The 23,346-nt window shown below is 38.9% G+C and overlaps 1 protein-coding gene across 3 annotated transcripts in view; it reads left to right on the top strand.

The window, feature by feature from the left end:
• PPP1R12B (protein phosphatase 1, regulatory subunit 12B) overlaps positions 1 to 23,346 on the top strand; it is a 341,109-nt gene that overhangs the window by 140,651 nt on the left and 177,112 nt on the right. For 2 of the 3 annotated variants that reach the window (XM_006834128.1, XM_006834127.1), the window contains exons 10-13: positions 3,224 to 3,427; positions 5,570 to 5,652; positions 6,854 to 6,976; positions 14,940 to 15,119. In XM_006834128.1, coding sequence (XP_006834191.1) covers positions 3,224 to 3,427; positions 5,570 to 5,652; positions 6,854 to 6,976; positions 14,940 to 15,119 — 590 coding nt within the window. Of the gene's footprint in view, positions 1 to 3,223; positions 3,617 to 5,569; positions 5,653 to 6,853; positions 6,977 to 14,939; positions 15,120 to 23,346 lie in introns of those variants that run through there. The other variant, XM_006834129.1, reaches the window with a different exon arrangement.

The raw sequence follows: 23,346 nt of genomic DNA, 5'->3' as shown, positions 1-23,346 counted from the left end.
CAGGAGTCTATTGGACGTTGTAGGGCTTAGTTCTCCGCTTCATTGCTGTTTTTCCCTCACTTCCCCTTATCGGTGTCGAGCATGGTCACCAATCACAGCGTGTATTCCCATTGAGTCTTAGTCTTGGAAGGGGGTTTGCACTGAGGGGACCTGACCACTTGCCTTGATGTTTCCTGCATGCTTTTTTATAAAAAGAGAAATATACTAAATTAAAAAACAAATATGCACATATACTTAGTGTGCTTTGCTAAAATAATGCTGATAAAGGCATTTTTCTCCTTAGACTCAGGTGCCTTGTAAAGAGCAGACATGACTCAGCAACTAGAGCTGGAGGAAAGTAGTGTGTAAATTTATAAAATCAAATGACTGATGAAAAGAGAAAACTGGAATATGAGTTACAGACCAGTGACTAATGAGTTTATTGTATTTTCACTACACAAGGTGGTAAAAGTATCAGGAAGACAAGGTACCAGGAAGAAGACCAAAAGATTTGGCAAAGGCCCCTCTGCCCCAGGAAGGGACTGTTCGCTGGGGTTCTGAAGACCATTGTACTCTAAGCTTTTCCTTGGCCTCATGCTTTTTAATGGTGTTGTTTCCGATCTGTGAAAAACAGGATAATTAAAGATGATGTAGTAAGCTTTGCAGAAAGCTCCTTTCTAGTATTAACATTTTCTTTTTTTCTACCCTAGATAAAATGATCTTCATGAAATTAGCAATTAGAATTTGAGTGAAATGACCATTAGTACTTTTATTAGTATTGACTTAAGTCAGTTTATTACAGTAACTTAAAGCATATCTATATATTAGTTCATCTTGTTTATTCCAGTCTCCACATATTATAAGGAAGGATTAAGATTAAGCTCAATATTAAGGGAGCCCTAGTGGTGCAGTGATTAAGTGCTTCAGCTGCTAATCAAAAAGTTACCAGTTCAGTCTACTACGCAACTTCACCCTCTAAACACAGTTCTACATTAGTATGAAAGACTGCCGTTAGCGTATCCCCACCAAGGTTTGACCAGGCTCCTGGTTTGAAGATACACCAGGAGTATCTTCCAGCACCCTAACAAGTGATCAAGAAAGAGGTGTGAGGCATCTGTAGGAAAGGTCCTGGCAGTGAAGGGAGGCACAGGACTTCCCCAAGGCCCTACCCACACTCTGGGTCCAAGGCACTCGCCTCCGTGCTCCAGTGCTGATAGCCACTTTCGCAGGTTGTGGCAGAGAGGGTCTCTGCTCAACTGGACTGTTTTATGACTTTTCTAGATCACTGCAGCTGATAGCCAAAAGGCCAGAATGGTAGCTGGTCTGAGCCCCAGTCCCTGGTTCTCCTGTCTACATTCATGCTTTTTAAATGAGTTCTGGGAGAGAAATGTTTGTTCCTAAAAAGCAGAAAAAATTAAAGTTTTAGGATCCAGGAGAATTTCTTCTCTAAGCACTCTGTCCCTAGCTTTGGGTCTGGGGTACCAGGGATCTCTGTGCTTCTGTGAGGCATTTAGGGGTTTCAGGGCCAGACACTACTGTGTGGGGCAAACCAGGCTATGGAAACTCACAGAGCAAGTAAGGGAGGAAGCCCAGGGGACGTAGGGCTTGGATGTGGGCATATTGGCAGCAAGCTCTAAAGGTGTAAAATACAGATAAGCTTAGAGAGGAAAACGGAGAACGTCCTGTGTGACGGTACTAGATTCCAAGAGTCCTGACAAAAAGAGCTAAAAACCAGCTCTGCTTCTTAGGAACAATCAATGACGCTGGAGACGATAAGCATATGCTAACTGATATTGGTACTTATATTTTTGACTGCATCAGCGTATTTCTGTTCATTGAAGAATTCATAAAATGTAGCCATGTAGGGCTCCTTGAAGCTGGCCTAGAACAAAAAAGGTTGTTTAAGGAAGGTCTAAAGATTCCATAAGGGGCTCTGGTAGCGTAGCGGTTACGAATCGGGCTGCGAACCTCAAGGTCAGCAGTTCGAAACTACCAGCTGTTCTGCAGGAGAAAGATGAGGCTTTCTGCTCCCATAAAGATTTACAGCTTTGGAAATCCTGTTACAGGGTCGCTATGAGTTGGAACCAACTCCACGGCACATAACCACTACCCCCAAAGATGCCATGGCCCACACATGAAAATCTAACGGCACAGATTAGGCTAAACCTAAACTATGACATCAAACAACCAAAAATCCTCTTTCTTGTAGTTTAATTGATAGAATATTAAAATGCTTTCTGAGAAACTTTAGGTCAGGTGCACCAAACAACGTGAGCCCTGGGGTCCAGTGGTTACAGTGCTTGACTGTAATCCAGAGTTCAGTGGTTAGAAACCAACAGCTCCTCTGTGGGAGAAAGATGTGGTCGTCTGATTCGGTGAAGATTCGGAAACCCCGTGGAGCTCTTGTGCGGTCTTACATGAGGGTCACTGGTAGTTGGAATGGACTTCGCAGTAGTGACTTTTGGTTTGTTAGGTAACCACACCAGTTGCCATCGAATCAAATGGACTCATGGTAACGCCACGTGTGTCAGAGTAGAACTGTGTTCCATACGTTGTCAATGGCCGTAAGTGACTTTAATCATGGAAAGTATGTTTAAGATTTTCTATAAGATGAATTATATTTAAACTCTATATTTTGAAGATATGTTCCCATAAATACTACATCCTAGGAAGTCCTAAGAAACAATTCTACCCTTTGCATAGGGTTGCTAAAAGTCAGAAATTCTCTCATGGCACACAGCAACGAGCTCATTGCTACCATTTTGCAAATGAGCATATTTAGAATTGAAGTCTTATTTTCAGTTACAAATCCTTGTGTGGCGATGTAGGATAAGCAATGGACAGCTAACCACAGGGCTAATGGTTCATACTCACCAGCTGCTCCTAGGAAACACTATTGAATCGGAACTGACTCGACGGCATTTAACAGCAACAACATTTTTAGTTACATGGTGAGTCGAGAGCTATTACTAGAACCCAGATCTGCTGCTGCTCTAGGTCATATTGCATAAGGAGAGCACATAGAGTTTACTTTCTCAGAGCAAGTGGGTCAGGTCCGGAACTATTTCTGGCTCAGGGGGAAAGGTGAGGAAAGGAACATTGACAGAAAATCTGCTGTGTATGTGCCCTTCTTGTATTGCCTATTGTTGCCTCACTGAGTTTAGTTAAGTGTGGAAAAGACAAATAGATTGAAAAAGAATCACCAGAGCTTTTCTTTTTCTTTCCTTTGTTGTTTCCCTCATAGTTTTCCTCCAGCCTTTTTAACAAGTCGGAAGAGCCAAAAGATGAATCTCCTTCTTCCTGGAGACTGGGACTCAGAAAAACTGGCAGCCATAACACACTGAGTGAGGTGGCTAATTCCAGGGAGGCTCTAAGAGACCGAGGCTCCTCCATTTACCGCTCATCATCAAGCCCTCGAATTTCTGCTCTGTTGGACAACAAAGATAAGGTGCATATTGACCGGGTGTGGGGAAATTCCAACACATTTCCTTACATGAAAATCTAATTTTGGGGGGGGGGAGAAATGAAAGTTTTTTTTTTAATTCCTAAGTTGATTATGGAAGTGCAAAGCATTTAAAGAGAGACAGGCCCATTGATAGTTTAATGAAGTATGTGTTTGATGAGGTTGTTATTATTTATATCAGGGGTGGGGAATATCCAGTCTGAAGGCCACATGAGGCCTGTGAAATCATTTGGTCTGGCCCTGCCAAGGCAACAGCATTCTAGCCATCACATTATAACAGGCTAATTTTTTAAATGTTTTATTGTGAATTATGTGATAGTTTACATGGAAGAACATTAGCTTCACATTCATCCTATCGTATATCATTTCATTGCATGGTTACAGTCCCCTCCATGCATCATCACCCAACCAAAGGGTATACCCTACAAGCCTGCCCCCCCAGTCGTCAGCACACAGCCCCTCGCTCTCCCTCTATGGGTCTCAAGTCCCCAACTGCTCTATCTCTCCACATCATCGTGTCTGCCTCCCTCTTTGGCATCACTGCTTCTCTGGATAGAGTCCTACACTCCACTCTTCTCCCTTGATGGTCCCAGGGACCTCCTCTCCTGGACTGCAAAGTCAATCACTCCCTTCCTTTTGCTACAAAACATCTACCTTTATATTTCCAACCCTCACAGTCAGTCCTGATAACAATTATTCACTATTGTATCACAAGAGACCTATCCCCATCTCCTTTCATCAGCCCAACAGGCTAATATTTAAGTTGATAATTTTGTATGGCTTGTGAATAATGTTATAAAGATCCAAATGACCCTTGGCAGAAAAAAAGTTTCCCTATCTCGTCGCTATGGGTCAGAACTGACTTGACGGCACTTAACCACAACAATCCTTGATTAATATTAAAAACTTTTTCATCTGGCTTACCTTATGTTCATTCTTTATTATCTTCCATATGTCATACCCAGTTGTTGTTGTTGTTAAGTGCTGTTGAGTCGGTTCCAACTCATAGTGACCCTGTATAGGGTTTCTGAGGACTAGCTGGTGGGCTTGAACCGCTGAACTTGTGATTCAAACTGACTTTGCAGTCTAGTACTTATCCTACTTACCTAGAGGAGGGAGAAAAAGCATCAAAAGCATGACAGTCTGACTATGGCTTGAGAGGTTGTTCATAACCAATACAAATAACATCTTTAGGATGCCGTTGAGTCAGTTCTGACTCATAGTGACCCTCTATAGGGTTCCCAAGGAGTGGCTGGTGGGTTTCAACCACCAGCCTTGTGGTTAGCCATCCAGTGCTGATCCTTTGGGTCCCACAATAGGACTCCTAACTGAAAATAAGACACTTCAATTCTAAACATGCTTATCTGTAAAATGGTAACAGTGAGCTTGTTCCTGTGTGCCATTGAGTTCATATTTGACTCAGAGAGATCTTAAGTGCTCATTTTCCTGAGCTTCTCTGAAAGTTAAACTTCTCAGGGTTTTGTTATGTTTTCCATGAGTTAAAAGTATTGTCAGGATGATTTCAAAACAGTTCACCTATGTTCTGACCCAAGATGCGTTAATCTTTATTTTCACACTTTGGGTTCTGGATTTTATAGGGCTCAACTTTGTACTCTTTTCTGTGTTCAGATCTTCCTTCTAATCAGTCTTCTTGTCTGAGGACACGTTTTTGGAGAGTACTAAAGGGGATGGGGGATATTGGTTGAATTAACGGTGCAGTGTAATTGTGCATGCTCCCAAGGAAGCTGCGTTTCAAGGAAAAGATAGGCTGATGAATAAATGAAGCTTAGTTCGTCAAGAAATTTGGAACTAATGTTCTCATTGTGGTTTCTCAAAGGCTCCTTATCTCTTGGCAGAGCTACTGCTCATAATTTGTGGTGTTATTTTACTATTTGATCACCCTTCTTTCCCCATGAGAATTATTTTCTTACATACTAGTTTTTAATAGAGGAATGGTAGGAATAAGCCTTTGGAAGATAATGTCTTTTAATACCACTAAAAACAGAATTGGTGTTGAATCCAGAATTCAGATTATATATGTATATTATATTCTGCTTTTTCACCCAAAATGGTGTAAGTTGTGTCAGTATTGTACCTTCCTGTGCTTTACTTGTTTTCATTTTACAGGAGAGAGAAAACAAAAGCTATTTGAGTTCACCAGCACCCCGGAGGCTCAACAACACAAGTGACATTGAAGAAAAAGAGAACAGGTAATTGTAATACAGGCCAAAAATGGCCTTTTTTTTTTTTTTTAGCTTTGCTAGGTATAGTAATCTCCTGGCCAGCACTCCTTTGTCTCTTTCCTCGGATGTCCATAATATACTCTGAGTAGTTATTTCTGATAAGAACACCTTCCAGCCCTTAATCTACTTGAGCTGTCAGTTCTTCACCCTTCAAATACTAACTCCAGTTTAGACATTATGGTTTTTAGAAAGTCTTCCTTGACCCTTAAAAGTGTGGAATAGTTTTAGTCCACTATAAAGCTAGGGTTTATTTTTGTCTGATCTGTCAAGTACTCCTAGTGCCTAACACATGGTAAACACTAAAAACTATAATTGAATTGATCAGTTTCTAATTTATAAATAAACACAATTTGAGTCTTCATCATCAGTCAAAATGAATTTTCACATATTGCTACATCTCAGTGCAGAACCTGATCTAAAGCATTGTGTCTCGAAGTGTGGTCCTCATACCAGCAACATCAGTATCAGTTAGGAGCTTGTTAGCATTTGCAGAATCTCAGGTGTCACCCCAGACTTGCTGGATTTGACTGTGCAATCTAAATAGGATTTCCTAGGTGAATTGATGCACATCAAAGTTTGAGAAGGACTACTCTGAAGAACCATATGAAGCATGGATGTCCATAACTTTTTCAGCAAAGAACCTGAATTAACAATTGTGGTTCAACAACCCCATAGCCCCTTCCTTGATGCCTTTTCGTTTATACTGCTAGAGAGGCTTCCAGCAAGTCCATTACTTTCTCCTTCCGCAGTAGTCTCTCTCCCTGGGAATAGACCTCCTCATCTCCCCCATTGCATCATTCTTTGCTTACTTTTGAGCAGCCCTGTACTGGGGACTGATTATAAGGTTTTTTAAAAGAGGAGAAAAATGATTTCTCATTACAAAAGGTTAGGAACTGTTGGCATAAGGAATTTGGTACTTATTGCAATTGCTAAGTAATTAATTGGCTTCCAATTTGGTAAAAGAAAGCAGACAGTAATACTTGTCTTCTGTCTATACAGAGAACAGGTATGTATAAAACAGAGACTTGCCAGTAAGAAAATGTGTCTAATTCTCAAGCTGTGTTATAGCTTACCTACCTAGCCCTTTTCTCCCAGTTTGCATTGTATCATGGACAAAAACTGATGGTAGGAATCAGTGTTGTGTTTCCTTTTTTTTCATGCCTCACAGAGAATCAGCTGTTAATCTAGTGAGGAGTGGTTCCTATACCCGACAGTGGAGGGATGACGCAAAGGGAAATGAAACCCCACAAACAGTTGCTCCTTCCACCTATGTATCAGCATACTTGAAAAGGTACCCATACTTGCAAAGGGATGGGAGATGATTTTTCTTTCTCTCTGGCCTTGGGAATATGGGTAATTGCATGCCTTTTTATATCTAATTAGCACTACAAAAAATAATTAAATGAATCACTTTTATTTCTTGGGATTGACATCCTGACTAATTTGATATTAAAATTAATGTATTCTCTTAACTGAATTAAAGTGACTTCCAAATTTTCACCACAGATCTGAATGTATACTCCATCCTCTCACTCCTATTAAAATCTTCAATCAGAAATGACTTACAGTAATTTCTGGGCAGAACTAACTTTAAATCACCCTTGTCCAGTAGCTGGCTCTCCTTTTTCTAAAATGAGAGTAGTTCTCTTCTCAAGTTTTATTTTTGGATAGCGGGGAAAAAGGGAAGGACACAGTTGGGTGGTGAGGGATGGAAAATGGGGATAGTTTTATATTGCATTAAGAAGTTTCATTTTGAAGACTGTTAATTTAGGGACTTGAGTCTTTTTTTTTTTTTTATGACTTTAATGGCCCTCAGATCCATCAAGATGTGAAACTCGCAAGTTTGGTGCAGAGAAGGTACATGGGTTTTCTTTCTTCTTTTCTCATCTGTATTCCCTTTTCTGCACTTAACTTTCTTTGGCACTGACTAGCCAGCAACCAAAGCACCTTTGCCAGAGCCATTGAGCTACAAGACACAATTAATATTTTAATTTGAACTTTGCTGCTGATGTGGAAGAATCTGATTTTCTTTGCTTTCTTTGAATTCTTTGTTCATTTCCTCTTGTTTAACTCCTCCAATTGCTTCTTCATATCATAGCCTTTATCATTAGGTTTTTGAGATGAATGAATGGCTACCATAGAAACATGCTTTGACTATAGACTATATGAGTAGATTGTTATTGTTGTCAAGTGCTGTCCAGTCGGCTTCGACTCATCGCTACCCTGTAAAGGCTTCCTGAGGAGCAGTTGGTGGATTTCAACTGCTGACCTGTGGTTAGCAGTCCAGTGTTTATCCTACCACACCAGGACTCTTGTGAGCAGATTGTTGTTGTTCAGTGCTGTTGAGTCTGTTCTGAGAAGGAGCTGGTGGGTTTGAACTGCTGACCTTTCAGCTAGCAGCCTTGTGCTTATCCTTCAGCACCACACAGGTTAGTTGTTAGGAATCAAAACTTTGTTTTCATTTGACAAGAAGAATCTGCTCCAGATCCTATCCAGTGCTTTTCCTCATTATAGGCACTGCCAATTAGTTCATGTCGGAACATGGAAAATAGTAAGCTATAAAACAAACAGCCACTATTCCTTTTTTGTTTTGGTGGAGTCCTGCTGTGGCACCATGAATTAATAATGTGCTGGACTGCAAAGTCGGTTTGAACCACAAGGTTGGTGGTTCAAGCTCACAAGCCACTCCTCAGAAACCCTATAAAGGGTCACTGGGCTGGAACCAACTTGACAGCACTTATCAACAACAACAACAGCAAAGTGCCTTTCTAGGGAGTCCTCGTGTGGTGCTGTAGAATGAGCACTGGTCTGTGAACCATAACGTTGGTGGTCCAAATCCACCAGCAGCTCCTTGGAAACCCTATACGGGGTCTCTGTGAGTTGGAACTGACTCAGTGGCACTTAATAACAGTTGCTTTTTTTAGTGTTCTACAATTCTGCATATACAGTTTACAGGGAGGCTTCAAAAAGTTCATGGAAAAAGTTCAGGATCTTTCATTCCATTTTTGCACAAACTTGTTAAAGCCCCTTCCTGTAAGAAAGGGCTTAACTTTGAAAGTATACAAGTACATGTCAGTGACTCATGATAGCTTTAGTCTGCAGATTATGTTTGGGGCTTAATGAGACTGTGACCTATTTATCTTAAAAGTTAAGGCCTTAGTCTTCTGTATGTTATCTGTATGGTTCAATGCACAACCAAGAAAACTTTTCAAAGAAAATAATGTTCCAGATCTAGGAGAAAAAGTTGCCATTTGAGTTTTAGTTATAGAGTTACTTTATGATGATCAGTCACATGGATTGAGTGAGTGGCTTTTACTTTAATAGATGTAGTTTGGAATTGTTATGGTGAACAGAGGAAAGAAGGATTACCTTCATTTAGAGTGGAAGGCATTCTTAATCATGTGACCACTTTTGAGACAATATACACAACTTCATGCCTTAAATTTCTAAAGCTCTTCGTCTATAACCCTAAAGTACTTTTTGATTTTACAAAAATGAAAGAATCATATGCCATCACTATGTAAAATTGAAAGCGTGGGTAGAAATTTGTCATTTTGTGTCTATGCCAAACCTTGGCATACTTTTCATTTTTTAGCTCATCTCTTGTCTTTAGGTAGAATTCCTTTCACACGGCCCAATAAAATGCTTCTTTTCTGAAGAAAGCCCATAACGGTTTTTTGGTCACTTCCTCAAATGTGTCATTACTATTACAGTCAAGAAGTGTTTTTAAACTTTGAATCCAAATTATTTATGACTGCACTTGAGATGGTTCTCAACTGTCTTCATTTGAAACAAAGAAAAGTTGTTTTCTATTGCTCATATATTATTCCTTTCTAGGCTTTAAAACTTTAAATCCTCCCAAAGACATTTTTGCTTTAGGCTAAATAATTGCAGTCATTTTTGCACAGAACTCCTCTGTTCTTTTCTTTCATTTTAAATCTTCACTCTGAAGCCTCTTGCAAATCTCTGATCTTACTTTAGCTTTTTCAGTGCTACTTCTATATCAAGCAGACATTTGGGGTGCATGATTTTTTGCCTTGGGGTTTGTTGGAAATTATTGTTTTCTAATAAGATTATTCTATTTACTGTTATTTTTCTTTCTTAGACTCTATTCATGGCATATTGTCTACTCTTCTGCTTTCCCTTGTTACATAATCATATCTCTACCTTCACATTCTTTCACTCTTTTGGATGATTGACAGTTGCCTGCTTGCTGCTAGTGACCCAGCTCTAGCTGGAGTTGATCACTTCCAGTTGACATATCCTCTCTGGCCTATGCTGTTTTTAAGTGCACAATCTGGGTGGGAATGTGGTGCTGGGAAATGGTGAATGAGCAGCATGTCCTGAGGAAAGTGACTGTGTGCTATTTTACAGTGCTTCATTTGGTAGAAGTAGTGACCCCACCAGTCCCTACATTTCAGCCAATCGCAATTCATCTCCTGCTACCTCACCCATTACCATTGGTTCATCTACCTCTCGGGGCTGTCAGGGGCAACCTGCCTCTTCTTGCCCTGCACCATTCAGTGCAAACACTACTGCATCTGTACACCATGGCAGGTAAGGCTTTTTGGAGCCATTTGAGTTGCGTTCATCAAAGTTGCAACACATCTGGATACACAATATGGGATTTGAACTAGGGACTTATCACTATAGAAGCAAGATTGAGTTTTCACAAAAATGTCCATACTTAATGAAGATGCTTTTGCTTTAGGTGGTCAGTAGTTGCTCATGAAATAATTATAGAGTGTGTATCAGTGTACTTGGTGTTTAAGCATCTATTTAATATGACTGCTTTCATTTTTCTCTTGCTAGTTGTGATAGGATTATACTGTTGTGGCAAACCAAGTATTAAAAATATGCATTCCCATATTTCACTTTTATTAATTTTGCGTTTAATTATGGGTAGGGGTCTTGGATTTAGTTTCTTTTGGAGGATGGCATTCAAACCCAGGTTTGAAAGAAACCTAACTCTAGTTCCAAAATCCTCTTGTAGCTTTCTGAAAATTCCTAGCCAGTGAGAGTGTTTTGGTGGTAAAACTGGGAAGAGAGAGGTTTATATTTATATGAACGTTGTTCTCTGGGTACTGTCTTTGTGATTTCTGGTTCGCCATATGTCATTATGAAAGTGCAGCAGGACTTTAGCTGTTGTTCATAATCCACTCGATGTGACCAGAGACCTTTTTTGAGTGACAAAGCGACTTTGGGGGGGTGGTGGTTCTTTTGTTTCTACACCTGACACAAAAAAATTTGAAAAAATAATGACGTGTTGGTCCAAGAATACCAATAATGGAGGTGCTTGATTGTTAGTTGATCAGATTTTTTTCCCCGCTAAAATAAATGATCTTTTATTTGACCAAGAGTAACAGGGTTATAAATAATAATAGGTTATATTAATAGTAGAAAACCACTGTCATAGAGTCAAATTCTGACTCATAATGACCCTATAAGACAGAGTAGAACTGCCTCTTAGTGGAGTTTTCAAGGCTATCCATCTTTATGTAAGCAGACATCTTTCTCCAGTGGAGCAGGTTCATACTGCTGCCTTTTCTGTTAACAAGCAAGCACGTAACCATAGTACCACCAAGGCTCCTTGATTATTAATAATAAAAACCAAAGTCAAATTCATTACCATCAAGTCAATCCTGACTTATGACAACCTTCTATAAGGTTTCTGAGACTCTTGCTTAGCGGTTGGTGGGTTTGTACTCCTTAACTTGCAGTTAGCAGTGCAGTGCTTTTTTTACAGTGCCACCAGGACTGTGGATTGTTAATGCTGCTGCTGCGTATGCTGTCCAGTAAGTTCCGACTCATAGTGACCCTGTACAGGGTTTCAAGGCTGTAAATCTTTATGGGAACAGAAAGCCTCATCTTTCTGCTTAGGAGCAGCTGGTAGATTTAAACGCTGACCTGGCATTTAGTAGTCCAATATGTGATGCACTATACCACCAGGGCTCCATTGTTTATAATAATACCTTATATTTTACATTGACCTATGTAGTACTTTAGGCTAACGTGCTGGACTGCAAAGTCATTTGAACCACAAGGTTGGTGGTTCAAGCTCTCCAGCCGCTCCTTGGAAACACTATACAGGGTCGCTATGGGTCAGAAATGACTCGACAGCACTTAACAACAATATATTATATTAGATCTTCATGGTAATCCAGTTACCTTCCAAAAGTATGTGGAAAAATTACATTATCTTCTAATTCCATCTTTTCCACAAACTCTTCAAAACTCCCTTGTAGGCATGGGGAATATTACCGTCATGAATGAAGAAACTGAAACCTGGGGAGATTACTTAATTAACTATGAAGAGAGAGAACTGGGGAAGAAATTTAAATTAAATATTTCCTTTACTAATAACAGCTACCATTTTTCAAACCTTATTATGTGCCAGGTGTGAGTTAGGTAGTATATAAAATGTATGTTGAGGTTTGGTTTAACTGCAACAGTAAACCCAAATAATTAGTAACTTCAATTAGATAGATGAGTTGTTTTTCCTCTTGCACTTAGAAAGTCTAGAAAAAGTCAGAGCTATACGACAGCTCCAGGATCATTGAAAGATCTAGGTTCATTTTGTCTTTCTGTTTAGCTCATGCCTTCTATTTCGGTGGGTTGCTTTATGGTCTGAAGTAGTTGCTGGAGCGCTAGCCATCATGGCTGCATTATAGGCAGGAAGAAGGGGGAAGGGCAAAAAGAAGACATGCTCTAGACTGAAAATTTTCACAGAAGCATTACACAACAGTTTTCTGTTTATACTTCATATAAACTGTAGTGACCAGGGAGTCGTGGCGTGGCACTGTAGGATAAGCACTGAACTGCTAACTGCAGGGTCAGCAGTTGAAACCCACCAGCTGCTCCTTGGAAACCCTGTACAGTGTCACTATGAGTTGGAAGTGATTCGATGGCACTTAACGACATAACTAATGACTAGGGAGACTTTAGAAAATGTGGATTTTTAACTAGGTACATTTGTGCCTTCCATAATATAGGGGTTCTGTTAATGAGGAAGAAAGGGAAAATGGATTAGGAAATTAGCTGTCTCAGGCACTCATATGTATAGTCTCACCAGGAGCCCCTCCAGTGTAGAGACATTAATGTCATTATATAGATGAGGAAATTGAGGCTGAAGAGTAGTCATCTGCTCAAGGTCACAGTAAGAAACTGAGATATGAACTAATCTTAAGTCTGTCCATTTGGAAGCGCTTGACCATTTCATTATTTTGCTTTCATTGAGTTTACGTTGTATTCCATGCACCATATTAAGTGTTTTACATACTTACTTAATCATCAGAAAAATCTTGGATTTTAAGGTAAGGAGCTCTGGTAGCGTAGTGGTTATGACTCAGGCTGCTAACTTCAAGGTCAGCAGTTCGAAACTACCAGCTGTTCTGTGGGAGAAAGATGAAGGTTTCAGCTCCCATAAAGATCTATAGCTTCAGAAACCCTGTGCAGTGTCATTATAAATTGGAACCAACTCCACGGCACACCATTACCACCACCACCAGATTATGGAAGTAGAAACTAAAGAGGTTACATTTACTTAAATTTAGCTCCAAGTGGTTGTAAACCTCAGTGCTACTGAATAGATTCCAACTCATAGTGACCTGTAGGACAGAATAGAACTGCTCCATAGGATTTCCAAGGCTGTAAATCTATACAGAAGCAGACAACTTCATCTTTTTCCCAAGGAGCAACTGGTGGACTTGAACCCCTGACCTTGCAGTTAGTAGCTTAACAATTAACTTACTGTGGCACCAAAGCTTCAAAGACCCTATTTATTGTACTTCTGTGTACAGCCGCTAATTTCTTCTCTGGAGTTTTTCTTATTTTCTTAACAATCCATTTGTAAGATTATACCACATTTCAGAATAATGGCAAAGGTTCTATTATGTACTTTAGTAAAATAAAATCTCTAGAAGTAGTTCCATTGCTGTTTCATTTTTATCACAACAGCTTCTACAGTACTATGGCAGAAAGACCAAAACATGGCATTAACCTAAAAATAACTAGTTTAGACTTTTGATAAGCATAATTTTCTCTAGCTTTATTTCTGGGTAATTTTATTTGTATTTCCTATAGAGTCATATATCTTGTAAGCCTGAGAAATTGTTTCCCTTCAATTTTTTTTTGAAAAAAAAAAATGAATATAAAAGGTTGCCCTCTTTTATGATTGATTAATTGCTTCAGAAGAAGTAGACTGTATTTTAGAAACATTCTTATTTTTATGTTTGCATATAAGTACCATATTTAGAGTTCTGAAATCTGATTATTTTTTTCCAAACTTATTCTAATGATTATTTGGAATCGAGTTTATAGCAATTTGGAAACATTTCTGGTAATAGTTTAGTGTAGTTGAAAAAACAGGTTTTAAAATATTCCTCCTTTTCTCTGCTTTTCCCATCTAAGTATCAATTTTGGGACTCTGTTACCCCAGCAACAAGCTGTGACATCACAAATGATAGCTTTTTGAGTGGAGAGCCAATGGTTGCTCCCAACTTGTTTAAGAAACACAGTATTGTTTTCACATAAGCCAGTTTAATTATATAGTGTGCTGTTTGAAAAATCAGTAGTTAAGACTACATATAGAATCCTAGTAATTTTTGTTTGAATCTCTCACCCACTTATGAATCTAGGTAGGCATTTTGCTAAGTGGAAAGGGAGCAGTAGCTGAGCTAGGTGAGGGAGAATTAAACACACTGAGGTTGTAGAGCATTTAGTTATTGAATGTCTTTGGATAATTCAAGATCATCAAATCTAGACTGAGGACTACCACAAAGACATCCACTGTCAAGAATTTAAGAGCAGGTGAAGACCAGTATTGTAAGTGACTTCAATGTCTTTTCAAGTGTGCAAAGGTCCTGTTTATGTGTGCACATATAGTGACTAGAAGGTACAGAGGAGTTAGTTAAAGCACTCTTGAATGTGTCGCTATCTTGCCTAGAGCCATAGCTAAGGGTTGGTTAGTTGGTTTTTTTGGTTTGTGTGTGTGTGTGTCTTAAGCAAAAACATAAAATAGAACTCCTTGTACAAAGGATAGGAAGTTGAATGTGTACTGATGCTGTTCCAAGATTTAAAGGTCTCAGAATTTAAAAACAAAGCAAAAAACAATTCATCCACCCACCCACCAACAAAAATCTGAGCAAGATGATTTTCTAGTAAGCCTAATTATCTCTAATCCTTCTGTGCTAGTTCTGTGTTGTATAGCAAGTCTGGCCATTCTTTTTATGTTTGTATCTTTTTAAAAATTTCAGGACTCCTTACAAATCCCAGACTGACTCCACAGCAGAGAAAACAGCAGACAATGCTTTTTCTAGCACCCCACTCTGTGTGATCACCAACCGCCCTCCACCTAGCACTGCCAATGGAGTTGCAACTGCCAATGTGCTCTCAACTACTGGAACGGACTCTGTGGAAACCAGGGAGAGGAGGAGGTATGTCATCTTAGTGATTTAATTTGTGGGGTTCTGCTCTGTGGAAGAGAAAAGGTCTGAGTGTAAAGCCTTTTCCCCAATCTCAAACTTATCAAAACAGATCTTTATGTTATAGTTTGAGTTCTATTTTTGTTTGTTTGATTGTCTTGGGGAGGTTTTTGGTGGAGATCTTAATTATTTCTGATTATTTAATGTATATGCAAATTCTATTTTGGATACGAGGAGAGCTTCAAAAAGTTCATGGGAAATTTCCATTATCTTCTCATTCTATTTTTCCATGAACTTTTTGAAGTGCCATCATATGTTGTTGTCATCTGCCATCCAGTCAGCCCCTGACTCCTAGCAACATCATGCACAGTGGGATTAGACCATTGTGATTGATAGGACTTTCAGACATACCTTTTTTTCCCTCTGTCTTTTAAGAGAGAAAATTGTTAGACAAAGTTTCCCCTTTTTGTGATAGAGAACCTGAAGCACAAAGGAAATCTTTTGTTCTGGGTTATCTGTGACAACTTCTCTGGTAGCAAAGAGAGGATGAGAGAAACTGAGTTAAGATCTATAATTTTAACAAATTAATTAGAGAAGAATAGGAAATAATCATACAGTAAAACCTGTGAAAGCTGAGGCCTCTATAAAGGAAGAAACCTGTCAGAGAAGGAAAACTCAAATATTTTTGACCAAAATGAATAATAGAAAAGTGATAAAACTGTAGGCTGTCAAAGGTGGAAAACGTGTAAGACCCAGAAAAACGAAGCAGTCCTGCGAGTTCTGGCTGTCACAGTTTTTACTGTATGTGATTATGTAGTACAAGGATCGTTGTTGTTAAGTACCTTCTAGTTGGTTCCAACTCATAGTGACCCTGTATAGGATTTCCAAGGAGCAGCTTGTAGGTTTGGATGTTGTTGTTGTTGTTGTTAAGTGCCATCGAGTCGGGTCCGACCCATAGCGACCCTGTACAGGGTTTCCGAGGGTGTAAATCTTTACGGGAGTAGAAAGCCTATTCTAAAGCTTCTTTAGAGAAAAAGTATGAGAAAGCAGTTGTGAACTGGCATAGAAGAAATTTTAGGTAGAAGCTGAGAACTTTTTGATTATCCAGATGAAGAGACCTCAGAAGATGTGACCAAGGTAGAATAGGCTATTTCTCCCACTTTAATATGTGTAAAAACTGCAATACACTCTATTTGGGAATTTCATATCTACTGAGGCTATAATTATTCCTTGTTAAAAATAGAAAACAGGTGAAATCTTATCAAAATTTAGATTTATCTGACTTGATTTTACTTTGAATATCCAAGGAAAGATTTTGTTTATGACTGTAAGATGTCAAGAAATCTTACCATTTATAGTATGCAAAAGAGCTGTTTTTTTAAAAAAATAACATTTTATTGTATTTTCAGTGAAAGTTTGTCACAAATTAGGTTCCCAGTTGACAAATTGCTATACAAACTGTTCAGTGACATTAGTTTCATTTCACAATTTGTCAGCCTTCTTTTAAATGACATTTCAAGTATTCTGGTTTCTCTGCTCTCTTATCTTCTCATCTTTGCTGTAGAGTAATCGTTGACCTTTTGGTCTCATATGGAGCTTTTTTTATGGAGCACCATAAACTCTTATTTTGTGTGTCAATCTGTTATTTCACTAAAAGGCAACCCCAGGGGCTAATTTGAGTTCAGGGTTTACAGAGTATCTAGGTGGTTGTCTCAGGGCATCCTGTATTCTCAATTGGTCCAGTTAAGTTTGGACTTTTTAAGAATTTGAGTAGTGTTCTGCCATTTTTCTCCCGTTTTATCAGGGTCCATCTTTTGTGGGCCTCATCAGAATGGTTGGTAGTGCTAGCAGGGTACTGTCTAGTTCTTCTAGTCTCAGACTCAATGAAGGCTTTGCTTATGTAGGCTATTAACCCTATAGACTAATTTCTTTGAGATTTTTTCCCCCTTATTTTTCTTTTGCTCCTGATGAGTGGAGACCAATAGTTGTATCTTAGATGGCTATTGGCATGCCTTTAACACCACACAAACTGTTCACTTTACTAGGATGCAGAACATCAACTTTGTGAACTACAGTGTGTCATTAGATCGAGTTTTCACATGAGACTAAGGTCCTAACCCTTCAAATCCAGACAATCAACCTCATAAGGTGTTTAGTTATATCTGAGAAGTAGCTGTAACTACGTCCTCTGTGAATATATACGTGTGCATGCACATATATGTAGGTATGTGTGGTGCTGTACGGTAAGCAATGTACCACAAGGTTGATATGAAACACAAGGTCAGCAATTCAAACTCACCAGCCACTCCTCAGAAACACTATACCGACTTAATGGTTAACAACAATGATAATCTGTGCAAACATAAGTACATACCTGTGCCTACTTGTACACTTGGATGCCTATACACATACATATGTGACCCCACACTCATGTTGTAGTTATTATTGGCCTTGCTGTCAGATAATATATGTCATATTCTTCAGTGCAAACCTCTTTTTTTCTTGTGTGCTACTTAGTGGCATCGTTTACTATGGTAAAGCTGTGCTCATTATGCCTTCATTCTGTGCTTCTTTTCCCACCACCAAAAATAACAAGATCTAGAGATGTGATTTCCCCTCCCTTCCCATCTATCCCTGGTAACCACTAAGAAATGTTGGTATCTGTGTATGTGTGTGTGTGTATGTATGTGTATATATATGTGTATGTGTGTGTATGTATGTGTATATGTATATATATAGGCTTCAAGAAGTTTGTGGAAAAATTCATTATCTTTTCATTCCATTTTTCCATGAACTTCTGAAGCTGCTTCATATCAGTTCCCTTTTTTTAAAAAAAAAATAAAACTGATCATTGTGAATCAGCTGAAGGTTTGCAGGGCACATCAGTTTTCCATTCATTAATTCATACACATTTTGTTTCATCTCATTGATTGCAGTCCTCACAATATAACATCACTTATCCTATTTACTCTCTTGTGCTTCTGGTTTCCATTCCTCCTTCCTTCCTAACCTTTTTTGCCTTAACTTTGTCCTTGGACAAATGCCGCCCTTTTGATCTTAGATGGTTGATTACTCTAAGGAGTGTGTACCTCCCTAATGTTATTGCTTACCTTATTGTTTTTATGTGCCCACAAGTTGATTCCCACTCATAGCGACCTTGTATAGGGTTTCCGAGGAGAGGATGGTGGGTTTGAACTGTTGACCTTGTAGTTAGCAGTCCAGTGCTTATCCTGCAGCACCACATCAGAAGTCCTTGTTTATCTTACAGACCTGTCTTTTATTTGGTTGAAAATTGAGCCATGGTGGTGAGTTCATTTCCAGGCCTGAAGGGTGACTAAGGACCCATAGTGGAGGTTCCATTAGTCTGTGTTAGCCTGGTCTTTTTTTTATGATTTTGAGTGTTGTTCCACTTTGTTTCCCATACTATCCATGGGCACCATCTAGCTGGGACAGTAGTGGTAGCTGGGCACCATCTCATTCTTCTGGGCTCAGGAACATCAAGGCTGATATTCATGTGGTCTGTTAGCCCACTAGGCTAATTGTTTCCATATGACTTCAGTTTTCTCCACTCTTCTTTGCTGCAGACAGGGAGAGACCAATAGTTGCACCTTTATGGACCTATTCTTGTCGTATAAATTGGAAGAGTGGTTTAAGCTTTTTAGATGTTTGTTGCTTATGAAGACAAAACCAAGATATATGTTTTGAGAAGGAGTAGAAGGTGGGTGCTAAGTGACTAGACAAATAGTGGTTTTCTTCTCCCCCCCTCCTTTTCCTTTCCTTTTTCTTCTTTATGTAAATGAAGAAAACTAATTTTCTGGGCTAACAGATTTCAGAGACAACCATCCTGTTTTAATTGGTTTCCATACAAGTGGGTATTAATAAGTCAATCTTGGATACTTGATGTTTGTGTTCTAATATTTCAGATGTAATTTTGATACTATTAGCTTCATCTAGAAATTAAATATGAAAGCAATATTTGTAATTAGCTAAACAGCAACAAAAATAATCCTTCAAAAATCCTTCTGAGCTAAGAGAAGTAAAATGAGTTAAATTCATCAGCAGGCACATCCTTTCATGACATTTGAAATGATAGGAAAATCGGATTCTTTATCAACTGCTTTATTAAGTCCCCAGTTGCATTATTAAGTTGTTATTGTTTATGTGCCATCGAGTCAGTTCTGACTCAGCCACCCTATGCAAAACAGAATAAACCACTGCCTGGTTTTGTGCCACCCTCACAGTTGTTACGCTTGAGCCCATTGCATTATTAAATTACTAGAGAAGTTTAGAGACTTTTTTGCCTTCTGGAAATTTTGTAACTTAGGATCGATAACACATGCTACAGATTTTAGTCTTATTTTACATGTTTTATTAAATTCCAAAAACATTTACTGAGTGCCTTCTGTGTGTCACATAAGATAGCTAAAGCATATTTCCTTAAGGAGCTATAAGATAGAAGAATAAAAGGATTAATTTAAGATAGTAATGAATTGGAAGATTAATATGATATGTTAAATACAGGTCAAGAGAAGTATATTTAAAGCATGGAAATACAATCAGTAAATAGGAATACAATAGATAAAGAACTGTGTACTAGCATTCATTTAAAAAAATATATTGGACACGTGTCATTGCTGGGCATGTAAGGCAAATGATACAGCAGTGAGTCACATGTACATGTATGATCTCAGCCTTTGGGAAACTTATATGTTTGTGAAGAAGACTAATGGTTAACAAATAATTGTTCTCATGGTGTATACTATAAAGAAGTAGTCTGAGTTGCTAATGACCGTGTGCTACAGAAGACCTGCCTTCTCTGGGAGAGCAGAGGTTTACTCTAGGGTGCAATGCTCCAACTGAACAAGAAATAACTAGGTAAAGAGGTGAGCATTCTAGTCAGAAAGTATGGTAATAAAGAAGGCATTGGTTGGGAAGATGCTTTATCACTTGGAGAACTTGGAAGAAGGCATTGTGACTGTAATATAGAGAACCATGAAAAGAGATGAGGCTTGAGGAGTAGGTTGTTGTTAGCTGTGCCTCATAGTGACAATGTGCTCAACAAAATGAAACACTGCCCAGTCCTGCACCCTCCTAATTATTGTTGTTATGTCTGAGCTCACTATTGCTGCCCTGTGTCAAGAGGAGTTGTTGTTGTTATGTGTCATGGAGTCAGTTCCGACTCATAGTGGCCCTGTACAGGGTTTCCAAGGCTGTAAATCTTTATCCCACAGAACAGCTGGTAGTTTCAAACTGCTGACCTTGAGGTTCGCAGCCTGATTTGTAACCACTATGCTACCAGAGCTCAAGAGGAGTAGGTAGGAACTATATAATGCAAGGTCAATAGCTAATGTTAAGGATTTTGGATTTGAATGCTTAGAACCATGGGGAGCCACTAGAAGATTATTTTTTAACAGTTTTATGTTGTTTTGGTGCCATCGAGTCAGTACCGACCCATAGCGAACTTATGCACAGCAGAACATTTTACAGAGATATATAATTTCACATATAATAAAACTCACCCATTTAAAGTATTTCAATTCAGTGGTTTTTAGTATAGTCACAGATACATGTAAGCATTACCATAGTAAATATTAGAACGCTTTCATAATCCCAAAAAGAATCCTCCATCTTCCCCGTCCCCCAGCCCTAAGCAACAACTGTTCTATGAAGAGACTTCAAAAACTTCAGGGAAAAAAGGATTTAAAAGATTATGGTGGGTTTTTTTTTAAGATTTTTATTGTGGATTGCGTGAAAGTTTACAGGGCATATCATCAGTTTTACATTCAACAAATCGTATACCTTGTATCATTACACTGATTATAATCCCCTCCATGTACCATCAGTTAACAGCAACAGCATTTCTCTCTATCCATTTGAGCTTTTTTAAAACAAACAAACAAACAAAAAACAACAACACTCAGGCATGTATAATAATTTACATCTCCAAAGGGCACATTCTGCTTCTGGCCACCAGCTCTTAGTCCCTCTCTTCTTAGTTCCTGAATCTAGAGTCCTCAGATGCTCCCCCTTTCCATGCCCCCATCTCTTCCTCCATCTCTGGTGCTGCTGCTTCTCTGGATAAGGTCCTGCATTCTGCTTGTGTGCATCTCTCTTGATGATCCTAGGGTCCTCGGTTTCTGGACTGTAAGATTAACAACTCCCCTTTTTTTTGTTACAAAACTACTACCTTTACAATTGTGACAGTTGGGATTAGTCATGGTAACAATTATTCACTATTGAATCTTATGAATCTTATCCCCATCTCTTTTCACGAGACCCGTCTAGACAAGATGACAGCTATTCAGTGGGGACTTTTTCTTTCCCCCCATACTCTTAAACTAAACTCTTTCTTGAAACCTTTTAAGCCAGTCACTTTGTGCCTTTATTGCTCCCTCATTTTAGGTAGCCAATGTCTAAGTTGCCCGTCCCTATCTACCCTATGTACAGAGCGGATAGCACTGATAGTTGATTTGAAGATTCTTTCTCTCTCTGTTAGTATTTAGAATAACTACCGCTCTGAGTATAGGTCAGGTTCATCATCAAGATGTATCTTCTGTCACTGTAGCTGTTCCAGTCTGCTTGTCCTTTCTAGTGGGAATGTCCCATCTCATAAGGTTCTGGATGGGACTCAGAATTCTACCTAAGGTCGTATACTCTGTAAAGGCTTTGCACGAGGCCTATTTCACTGGGCAAGTTTTAGAACTCCTTTTAGATACTCCAGTCAGTTATAGGCTGAAGGCGGGCTTACAAATTTTCTCTAGTCATGTTTCCCAACATTCCTTTCTATCCCACTGAAGTGTCTATTTTACAATAGTAGACAAGGGAAACTAATATTCATAATGCAGTCAAGGATTTTAGTATTATTTCCCCTCTTCAAGCTATACCTAGATCCCTGTATCCCAGAACCCTGTTGTTCAAGGTTGAGTATGCATCACTATTTCCCTCTGTCCCACTAGGCCATGCGAACCTGTCTCAGTGTTCCCCCATCTATCTTGTTCTTCTGTCTCCTACCCACTTCTTGTATTGCCCTCCCCAACACCCAAACTAAACCCCCCACCCCAACCCCATTGTGGTTACTTTATATTCCATTAGTTATTCCCTTCATTTAAGGCAGTCTATATTATCCAGTAATCTACCTGACCTTCCCACCACCTGATCTCTGTTCCTCTGTGCTTACCTTCTTTCACATTGTAATTGTTTTGATCATAGACTGACCTCCCAGATCTTCTGTTCTTATCATTTTATTCTGTTCTTGACTCTTTCATTTGTCGACTTGAGTTCAGGTTGATGCTGCCATGTACGTCATCCTGTAGTTGTGTGTTCTTGTTGGTTCTCAGTCCACAGAACTTCCTTTAGGATGTTTTTCATAGCAGGGTTGGCTTTGGCAAAATCCCTTAGCTTCTGTTTATCCTGGAATGTTTTGATTACACCATCGTATTTGATTGACAGCTTTGCTGGGTAGAGGATTCTTGGGTGGCAGTTTTTTTCTTTCAGGGTTTTATATATCTCTCCCCATTGCCTTCTTGCCTGCATGGTTTCTGTTGAGAAATATGAGCTTAATCTGATTTGCTTGCCCTTGTTTATGTTATATTTCTCTTTTCCCTAGCTGCTTTCAAGATGCTGTCTTTATCTTTGATTTTGGAGAGCTTGATTATTATATGTCTTGTAATTGTCTTTTAGGGTCTATCCATCCTGGGGTTCGTTGACCTTCTTGAATGCTTATCTTTACATTTTTCATGATGTTAGGAAAATTTTCTTCCAGAAGCTCTTCAGCTATTTCCTCTGTGGACTTGAGTGATTGTTCCTATTCTGGAACGCCAGTAATTCTTACATTATTTCTCTTCATGTTATCCAACATGAATCTTAGGCCTTCTTCAGATTTTTTTTTTATCCTTTTTTGTATTTGTTCTTCTATCTTAGTACTGTTGAGAGATTTATCTTCTAGCTCACTAGTTCTGGCTTCTATCTCTTCAATTCTACTCCTTTATCCTTTCAGTGTATTGTCCATTTCTGATATTCTAGTAGTAATCGTTTGGACCTCTTTCTGTAGGTTTTGAATTGTTTTCAATGTGGTATCTATCTTATTTGATTGTTCCTGTAGCGCTTTCCTGACTTCTTCCTTATTTTTCTCAACTCCATTATAAAGTGTTTTGATACATTTTACAATCATTTTTTTGAATTCTTTCTCAGGCGTTTCTAAAGCCTGCCCATCTTCCAGTATGGAGTGTAGGTCTACTTC

The sequence above is a fragment of the Chrysochloris asiatica genome, unplaced genomic scaffold (genome assembly GCF_000296735.1).
Source record: "Chrysochloris asiatica unplaced genomic scaffold, ChrAsi1.0 scaffold00009, whole genome shotgun sequence".
Lineage (NCBI taxonomy): Eukaryota > Metazoa > Chordata > Mammalia > Afrosoricida > Chrysochloridae > Chrysochloris > Chrysochloris asiatica.
This window is presented reverse-complemented; position numbering and strand designations above follow the sequence as displayed.